This window comes from Atractosteus spatula, chromosome 11 (assembly GCF_055471065.1).
Source record: "Atractosteus spatula isolate fAtrSpa1 chromosome 11, fAtrSpa1.hap1, whole genome shotgun sequence".
NCBI lineage: Eukaryota > Metazoa > Chordata > Actinopteri > Semionotiformes > Lepisosteidae > Atractosteus > Atractosteus spatula.
In genome coordinates, this window is record NC_142716.1 from 48234126 (window position 1) to 48244566 (window position 10441).

Here is a 10441-nt window from a genome sequence, read left to right on the forward strand (position 1 = left end):
ACAATCTTTAAATTCACAACAGTGTGGAGTGCCGGTATTTCTTTACGCTTACAAACGACTCGACTCATCTGCATACACAGTTACTAAGAAATTAAAACGAAGAGTACAATGCTTCTTATATACGCAATTCTGTTTTTAATTGATTTACAGAAAAGCTAATGGCAAAGTAAAGAATAAATCGTTACAGTCATTAATGAAACCGCTGTACAGTATGTAAACAGAAGAAACTATGTAAATGCAGCTTATTGTGACAATGAGTTAGTACAGCAATTTCGTTCACCCCCCAAAATAATTTTAGTTATCTGCTGTTGTTTTAGAGAACATTAATAAAAACTACACCCCCATCATAAACTAACAGCCTTCTTTAAAAAAAAATCAACATAATTGATCATTCCTTTATCAGAGATCAGACAGTATATGGCGATTGTTGCCAGGCAGATGTGTACACAGGCTATGAGTACTAGATTAAAATGAAATTCAGCTTACAAACATATGACACGATAACTATGTTGTATAATGCACTGCAGCTTTAAAATCTTTACAGTCCTAACAAATCAATCTTAAAACGTGTGGTAGAATGTCTAATCTTCAGCGTTTCCTCAGTTTGCTGGGATTGGTTTCGTTTTTATGCACACCCAAAAGTTCCAGCAAGACAGCAAGGCCTTCCTAAAACTAAACAGTTCACCACAGCTGCCGGCATTTGCTTGCATTAGGCTGGTCTAGTAAGTCACAAAAACAAGAGACTTGCACGTTTGTAGGAAAAGCACTACTGCAGTAGTGATGAATACAGTATTCCGTACAGTGCTTCTTCCGGTCGCTCAACAGGGAGGCAGGAAGTGCTGGTTGTATCTTGTCATTTCATCAGAGTCATCCTTTCAGCTGATCAAATCTTGTGGTCCAGGGGGTAGGGCGACTGACAAAGTCAAGTGTGTCTGCCGTCCCACTCTCTGCCTCGTCACGTCAGGCACCCAGGCCGTCCCTAGAGTGGAGCTGCCCGGGCTAAGCCTCACAGTGTGAAACCTGTGTCGCCCCGCCCACAGTGGCCATACAGCAGGCGCCTGGACTGCTGCACCCACTGTGGGCTGCCGCCGGGGGTCTCCCAGCGGGGAGAGGAGCCGAGACAACATGCGGGACCTGAAAAAGAGTTGTTGCTCGGCCACGGCCCCCTTCTGACAGCGGCGGGTCTCGGTCCACATCCCAGCGTCCCCTTCCCTCCTCCTCCTCCTCCTCCTCCTCCTCCTCCTCAGCAGTGGAGCACCTTCTCCTTGAGCAGGTCCAGGATCACCTGCCTCTCCTGGCTCTCCAGCTCGAAGCGGCGCTCCCTCTCCCTGCGCTCGGCGCCCAGCCTCTCCCGCTCCAGGGCGATCTTGCTCCGCTGGATCTCCAGCTCCTCGCGCCGCAGGGCCATCTCCTCCTCGCGCAGGTGCTGCTCCGCCTCGGCCCGCTTCTCCAGGAAGCTCAGGATCTCCGAGTAGGTCTGGCAGCAGCACTGGCAGGGCCGCTTGGCTGTGGGCGCCGCCAGCTCCGGCAGCTCCTCCTGCTCCTCTGGCTCTGGGGTGGGAAGAACTGGGGGGTGAGGGGGGGGGCACAGATGACAGGGGGGCATCGTGAGTTGAGCTACTGAAGGTTCAGCACGGTCCCCAACCCTGAACCAGGGCAATCAAGGAGACACCCGGTACTCTAGGAAAATAGGAACTCGGGAGGAAATGTAGGAATCCTAACAGGCTCTGTTCAGAAATACTTAAAAGTTGCATTACAATAATTTAAAAAAAAAATCATTTCCATTGTCCTGCAAGAACTATTCTTCTGTTCTGCTTCAATAAGCATTTCGGAACTTTTGATGTTTGCTGAAAGTTACTACTTAAGAGAGAAATTCCAGTCCGCAAAGGGCCTCTGGTTTCCATTACACCTCTCATCTTTGAAATGTTACAGAACAAATGCTATTCATTTGTTTTTCTTGCAATCTCAGGAGGGCAAAGCTTAAGGGAGAGAACCTGTGTGAGCCATGCTCTCTCTGTAGTAACGAGCTTCTGGCAGACCACTGGAGTACCATGTGCCAGTTTGCTGGAGGAAAGACTGATCTAGCATCAGCTCACTGAGCTGACGATATATGTTCATCTGATCTGTCCGTTCCCTGGACAGAGATGTAGTAATCTAGCACAGCATGGTGGCTCCATGCCTTGTGCCATCAGACCTGTTTCTGGTGGCGCTGGAGTTGACATCGGTGCCGGTTTCTCGGGCTCCGGCTGGCACAGCTCCTCCAGTGCCCTCTTCCTCATTTCTGCGGTGGCCTCATCCTGGTACTTGCTTTCTGTGGCTCCCATAAGCCCCTTCTCTGCCTCCAGCTCCAGCACCTCGTGCAGCAGGTCCTCCTTCTGTGCGTACAGCCGCTCTGTCCCGAACCTGCACACATACCCACACCAAACAGATGAAGAGCATACGGGGGACAGCGCTGACTTAACCTCTGAAGATGGGCGGCCAGTCCGAATAGCCCACTCAGGCTGAGACAGATGGAAATACATTAGTGAGCCTGGCGAGAAACAAGTTTGTCCACTGCTATTGAAACCCTTGATCAGCAGAGAGCTAAACCAAGTCTGCAAGTTCTCCTGTAGGGATTGAGATGCTGTGCTCATCTACACAATAAAACTGCCCAAGAGAGAAAACAGCTGGAAAGAGTCGTACACACAGCCTCCAAATTCATTGGATGCAATCTTCCCTTTTCTTGCCTCTATTTACGACACTAACATCAAACAGAAAGATAAGAAGGTGTCCACAGACCCCTTCCACTCTGTGGAGCAGGTTTCAAAGCCTCAAATGTAGTTCTGCTCGGCTCTGAGACAGCACCTCTCTGCAGGCCACATGACACCTCAATATGTTGCATGGATTGAATAACATGTGCTGCGTCTGTGGAGGGGTAAAAATGTGTTTTTGTTGTTTTTGCTGTTTTTTTTTATCTGGGCTTCACTGGAGCGAATTTCAAGCAATTTGGTTGACATGGCAATAAAGTAACAAGTAATAGGTTTATTCCATGCTGAAAAAAAGAAGAAAGAGAACACAATACTTTAGTACAATTCAGTACTTTATTGCTCTACATGGCAATAAAGTACTGAATTGACTTTGAATTGAATTGAGTTCAGTCTGCAATTGACGCAGCACAAGATATCTGTATATCAGCGCTACGTTTCACTCCGAAACTGACCGGGCTCGAGGAAGAAACGGTATTGCAGGCACTGAGCGGCATTAAAGAGGCAACAGAAGCTACTGGGTCCAATACTCCAAGCCTCAGAGTATGAGAGAGTGCAGAGGAGCAACAGGGGGCTGACCTCCGCAGGCTGGCGAAGTCCTGTTTCTTGTAGTAGTCCAGGAGCAGGGCCGTCCTCTCCCGGCACCGCCGCGCGTCCACCTCGAAGTTCTCGTCCTGCAGGGCGGCGCTGATGATCTCACCCACCCGCGCCCAGATGCGCCCAGGCTCCTTGGACGAGAAGGGGTTCTGAGCGATGACCTCCCTCAGCAGCAGGATGTCGTGGCGTGCGGAGAATCGGACCTGCCTCTTCCGCGGGGCGGAGGAGGGCCCAGCCAGGGAGAAGCCGCCTGGGAGAAGCCGGAGAGGAGGGAAGGGGGTGTGGGGAACGGTGGGCAGGAGGACACAGAGCAGGGAAACTCACAAGTGAACGGGAGGGACTGGCCCCTGAAACCTCAGTGTGACACCACGCTTAACGCTGTTCCAGCTTCGACAGCTCTCCCTGACAGGGAATAATTAACCCCCAGTATTTCTCAAATGAGGAACTTCGTGCTGTACTTCAGCGAAGTTCCAGACAGGGTTTTCTTATTTAATTATAAAAAGCAACGCCAGGTCAATCATGAACGCCCGCTCTTTCATACACACAAGACGGACAGGAACGAATGTGCAGTAAGCATCGCTGCCCATTACAGAGCTAGTGGGATGTACAGTACCCTCAATCGTCGTGTGACCTTACCTCACCTTAATCTGGGGGAAATGTATCCACAAAATATAACACGAACTGAACCCAGAAACCACGGACTGCAATTCTATTAAAATTCCACATACGAAGAAATAATCGCTTTTCTGGGCTGCTCTGAGTCAACAGCTCCGTCACGATAGACGCCTTTGATACCGTACCACCCGGACCGCCCGGCCGCCAGGTGTGCAGGACGCGTACAGCTCAGGGCGCCTTCAACTTTGCGAGAGTGGTCGACGGGCTCGGATGTAACATAATGACTTTCCAGAAAACTCAGAAGCCCTTCGCCGAGCAGCGGACTCAAAGCATGCACTTAAAATCCGTTCTCCCGCAACGAACAGCGAGCCGGACGACTCTGTCCCTGCCCGGGCTCTGTAATAAATTCAGTGCCGTCTGAACATTTCTAAATTCAACCGCAGCGCATTTAGAAAACTTGTTAGGCTTTAGCTGTATTGAAGACCTGGAATTGCCAAGAATACGCGCACAGAGCAGAAGCTAATCACGCCTGCTCGATCTAGGGCTTTGCACCCCGAATCCCAAGTAATTCTCTGCGCTCCCGGACTGCGGCAAGACACCGTAGCCGCTGCTAGTTCGTCGCTCACGCCAAACAAGTGCACAACGCTACACACAGAGAGAAAAAGCAACGGATATAACGAGACATTATTTGTTTCCTGACTTCAAAATTGCAGGGCCTCTTTTTTTATAAAAAAAACGCGGAATATAATCCCAGTGGGGGAAAAAAAACATAAAATCTGTATATGGATTATGATTTGATGAGAAATAATGTGTGCGATGGCTCAATTTGTGGATTCTTACCACTGTTCGGCATTTGCGCTACACGTTCCATGCTTTCCCGTATCCCCGATCAGCTGATACGCACGAACTGCTGAGGTCACAGTACACGTCCCCCCACCAGTACAGGTTCCATTCTGACGTGTAACTCAACTTCTCAGGAAACCTGGCGAAACTGGAGGCAAGTGAGGCTGCCATTACGCGCAACTCCCGCAAGAGGGCAGCATGACACCGTCGCCGGTCCAGATCCGGTTAGCTGCTGCTGCTGCTCCACAACTTCTGGCTGGGTCTTGAACCACTTCTTCAGAAAATACCCACAGACGCAGGATTGCCCGCTGTTTTTCTGTTAAGTAAAACGAAATAAATCCATTGCGCATATAAATTCACCTCGGCTATCTGGAAGAATATGAGTTGTTTGTCCTATTCCCTCAGAAATTACAGTTTTTTTAGATTTGAGGGTTAACCCGAACGGCAGCGATTCGCAAGTATATCTTAAACTGCGCTGTGATTTCGTGGACGAGTTCGGGACTGACAGCATTGTTTTATCTAAATATTTTAATGTCTACGGGTAGCAGTTTAAGAGTTATTTTTTTTAAATACACGATGGGCTGTGATCCAAAACACCGATGTGAATGGTTGGATAATATCCTTCTTATTTCACAAACACCTTTAAAAAACGCGCCGTCGTTTCCCTAGTAGCGTCAGCGCCACTGAAAGCAAACAGGACTTCCATTCCATTGGTTATCGATAATCCAGAAGATGGTTTCATTTTGCGAAGCTTGTCATTCCACTGTCAGACACCAGGTGGGGCGCTGCTTCCTGAGGTTGTGCCAGTGAACTGGAACCTGTCGTCTCCGGGTCAGGTGTACTGTGAAGAAAAACAGAAGGCGAAAGTCAGAGGTTTAATGCCTAATGAGCAGGTCGTGTATTACAGAATTGAAACCTTGTCACACCTTGACCTGTCTTATGGGTTGCATATAGTTAATTTACGGAAGTCTGTATAACCGTCCTAACACTGGCCATAAAACCGAAAACCACAACAAAATGTTGTCCTACCAAGAAAAGCGGGATGCGAGAACTTTACATTCTCTTGTGTGTTTTTAAATAATTGATTGATAACTTTGCTTTCGCTTGAATTATAATGGTTTCTCTCAGCGGTGGGTAATTCATGCACCCCGGTTTTATACTGCGTGGATGTGCATATTGCATGATTTTCATTTCTATCGATTTTATTTACTTGTAGAACAGCAGCGCAGATAGCGTCTTTTTTTAAAAAAATCTCTCCAGGTTTTTAATTAATTTCTCTGAACCCTGAAAAAAACCCGGAACCCAGATCTGGCCACCTGTATACGGTGCGTTGGAAAATAATGTTTTACAGTGTAACACATAGTAACACGGATACAGATCCAGGAGCAGATTTAATAAAACGCCAGAGTGGAGTGGACAGAGGAGTCGTCCAGAGTGGTCGTCCCTACCGTGAAGATTAAAAAAATAGAGAAAAATAACTGCTTGATCATGGGGGGGGGGGGTTGCATTTTGTATTCATTGACTGACGGCGACGGTCTTGGTGTATCCGCGGATACAGGGTCTCCGCTTGGTGCCAGTAAGAGCTCTGACATTCTTATAGAAATCACTGCTGGCTGTCAGGGAGATAAGCAAACAGACAGCGGGCGTGCTCAGGCTTCAACCTTCACAAATGTCCCTAATTCGGGAAACATGTTTGTCCACGCACTAAGCGCTTTGAGAAGCCACCTTTAAAGGCGCTACATAAAATAAAGTTGCAGTGTCGATTCAGATCCAGACCTTTGGCCTTTTTTTTTTGTCAAGCCACTGAGAAAACAAACATTACTGAGGTATCCGAGTCTCAAGGAAATAAAAACACAAGAAACATTTTTCAAAATACCTATGTAAAGCGAATGAACCACTCAGTCTGTCAGAGCTTGCCGGTTTTCCTGAGTGTGTCTGTAAATGGGCAGGACTGCAGTGGGACCATGAGTGGCCCCCAGGAGCCTTTTTTTGACACTGTGACTTGGAGGCCGGTGCTCTAATTGCCCCCTGACGATAATTCGCCACGGAGTTGCGATGATGGGTTCGGAGGTGTGGAGATGAGGTGGACTGTGGAGCCTGGTTGCTGATGGACCACCAGGAGAGGAGAGCCGTGTTAGGGGTCGGGGGGGGGCAAGATTCCAGGCTGTGTGTGTGTGTGTGTGTGTGTGTGTGTGTGTGTGTGTGTGTGTGTTGGAGGGGGGGGTCAGGGTTACCGTGGCAACGCCTGATGCTCAGTAGTTTGTGCTGCAGGCCTGCAGGGCACTCAGTCAGCGCGGTGCTGGCCTGCGTGATCACAGTGCGTTACCATAAGCCCCTGTGATGTGCGTTCCCCGGGCATTATTCCACAAAATAAAAGAGACACCCTCCCACTCAGGCTCGAGAGGAGTCATGAAGTCTTCGACGGATGCGCTGATGCGATTGGGGGGGCTCGTCCAGTGCGTGTCATCGTCTCACTCACTTTTTTTTCTTCTTCTTCCAGCAGATGGGAGTTAATAATATTTTCCAGACTGTCGGATAAACAGGCTAATGGTTCTTGTTTGACAGTGCCCTTCTGTGAGAGCTCCGCATTCGTGGAAAAAAAAAAAAACAGTTTAATGGCCACGTCTCCAAGCCCTTCAGAATCACTGTCACCAGCTGACATGTTTGCTCTGTTCAAGTCTCTGCTCCAAGACATGGCATTTAAAACACGGCTCTGTGTTTGATGGAGTTCCTAACCGCCGTTTTTGGAGGAAGGTTAGATCCCTGTCTCGCACACTTCCACTCTCCCACGTATATGAGTCTCTGTTCTGCAGGAAGGAGTAGCCCCCTGTAAAGTGATTTAAATTCCTATTGCTGCTGTTCCTAGTTACAATGCCAGTAAAGTTGTTTAAGAAACAGTCTGAGGACATGTCTTCAGTCTGTAGATAGGTACACGTGTCTGACGGGGATCAACCACTGTGTTAAGAGCATGAAGTCACTATGGATTCTGGGAAAGAATATTGTAATACTCGCGGGGCTCGCTGACGGAAAGAAATAGGCCAGAGGCTCTGGCACAGGTTGGCAGGACATTAAAGACACTGAGGGGGGTTACACACACAGGGACAGGGGAAATACAGCACTGCACCACACCTCCACAGACACAAGAGGGAAGAGGGCGTCTCTAGCCCCTCAGCCCCTCAGCCACTGTTCCCAGCCTGCCTTGCATGCGCTTGGCTACAGCGCCCCACGTGGATGCTACAATATTAATTAGCTCTCGCAACACTGACGGGCAAAATGGCTTCAATGGATTTATAATCCAGATGACGTCAAAGTTAGCAGCCATATATGTATCCAGATATATTAAGTACGTCGGCGTTTTAATGAAAAAGACCACATCATCTATTGGCTTGAAAATGAGTTCACCTGGCAGACTGGAAAAGGTAGGAGAGCTGTGTGGCCATCAAACTCTCAAGAGTGCCTCCTGTGTGTAGTTATTCTGCTTTAAAGGGGAACTGCAGTCCTAATTTCTCAGACCAGTTATTAAATCTCGGTAACAAAATAAATAATTGACTATAGAAAAAAATGGACAGATTTTGAATTAAGCACAAAATCGTGAACTTTGTGAAAGTACTGTACTGTAAGTCGCCATGTTGTCGCAAACTTGCATTCGAGTTGTGACGTGATGGGGCCCTTCCTGCTCGCTAGTCACTGGTGATGTACGAGTGAATAAGTACAGGTGGTGCAGCAAACGTCTCATCACAGAAATGTTCCCATGTGATCTGCACGCAGAGGTAACAAGTAAGTATTTGTTGGCGAAACCAGGCCACGCCGGTGTGTTTCCTCAGGAGGTTCCTGGCTGTAGGGACTGAATGGGGATATTTGTGCTTCACTGGAATCAGGAATTGGTGTTATGGTGGGACCTGTGCCTGAACAAGTGATATGTGCCATCCCTTATTATTGACTATACTGGTATTTATGGATGATTAAATGTAATATCTGGTTACCTTATATTTTGAACACCTACATATATACAGTGGCGGACAAAACCCGAAATTATCGCATCTTCCCTGTTTTGCTTTAGTCTCAAAGAAAACTAAGAAACTTATCCTTCTGTACCCCTGTCTTCTGCCCAAACCTCTCAGCACACATTATAATTGATTTGATTTGATATTGACTTCTTGTCCCATGGCAGATCATATTTCTTGACCTAATTTAGCTCCATGGAAGTTTCCAAAGGCTTTAAACTCTGAAGCCGGAGAAATATTTTCTGCCAAGCCAGTAATTACACAGAGGAGATTAAAAAGCCGAGTGTCGCAGGGTACTCTGAGATCTGTCATTTCTCTGTGGACAGAACTCTAATTTGAATGTCAGGCGTTTCAAAACATTCCTCTTCATAAAAATGTCATCGTAGACTAGTTTAGATTCTGCAGGCTGCTGTTTATCGGCTTTGCAGTAGGAAAAAAAACAGGCAGTGATCTTTCTGATAATAATTTTCAATATTATAGGAATGCTGAAGCAATTTCATTGCATATCTAGTGCCAAAACAATCCAGAGCCGAAATTTAAATCTCACATACAGTATAAAATACCTCAGTATAATATTTTACACGAGCCAACGACTGAGACTCAGGGAAATACAGAGTGTTACTTTAACATAGTGATTAATTATTTGTTATTAACACAAGGTTGTATCTTCTTCTGTTAATACTTAATACAGCTGAATTATTAACAATTTAATTATTTTCTATAGAGTTATTTACAACACCTGCAGTGGTCTTTTGGAAAAAAAAATCAGATGGATTTATTTGCTGTTCAACAATGAGATACAAAAACCTTTGTTGAATTTCAGTAAATTGCAGAAGGTCTGTTTACAAATAATGTTGTCAGTCAGACATATTAATGGATGGATGAATAATCCATGGATGAATAGCTTTACTTTGCATAGCAAGTTTGAAAACAGTACTCTCAAAGATCAATATATGTAAGCGCATTTCTAAATAAAAGAAAATTAAAGAAAACTACAAATCCTAAAACAAAGCAGATGATAATCTTCTTCTGGCATTTTACTAGCAGGTCTGCAAGTTTTATTTTAGGTTTAGGTTTCAATTAACACAAGTTTAATGTTTCTATTGTTTCCAATTGCAGTTGGGGCGCATGTGTAATCGTCAGGGATTTGCATATTAGTTCCTTCATACAGTTTGCTTCTAACAGTTAAGGCCGACGGTTATTTTCTTATCAGATCTGAATGCTTACACAGGGTCCTATCAAAGTGTGCCTCTCGCCCGTTCTGTGCTTGTGCTCTCTGAATCCTCTGTCTCTTTCCAGAGATGCCTGTCTGTCTGTCTGTCTGTCTGTCTGTCTGCCTGCCTGCCTGCCTGTCTGTCTGTCTGTCTGTCTGTCTGTCTGTCTGTCTGTCTGTCTGTCTGCCTCTATACAGCCCCCCTCCTCACCGAGTGGCTGGCGGGGGGTTGGGGTGCCAGTGTGTGTCAGCCAGCTGCCAGAGAGCCCCCTTTCTCTGTCTCTCGGGAGCTCTGGGGGACATCACAGCCTCCTGGGGTCTCAGGCCAAGAGAGGAGCGAGATTGCGAGGCTGTGCCTGATGGGAAGGGTGGGCTCTCCTGGCTCACAGCGCTCTCCCAGCTCCCCCAGGCAGGTCCACACAGAC

General features: G+C 47.0%; 1 protein-coding gene across 1 annotated transcript; it reads right to left on the minus strand.

Moving 5' to 3' along the window:
- Positions 1–112: 112 nt before the first annotated feature.
- LOC148824239 (uncharacterized) lies at positions 113–8121 on the minus strand. Its single transcript, XM_088928177.1, has 8 exons — positions 7984–8121; positions 7034–7103; positions 6323–6412; positions 5564–5640; positions 4974–5073; positions 3324–3591; positions 2195–2403; positions 113–1566 (listed from the first exon to the last, which is right to left on the minus strand). Exons 1-8 carry the CDS (start codon positions 8119–8121, stop codon positions 1244–1246), a joined length of 1275 nt encoding a protein of 424 aa, XP_088784303.1. The 3' UTR covers positions 113–1243.
- Positions 8122–10441: the final 2320 nt, after the last annotated feature.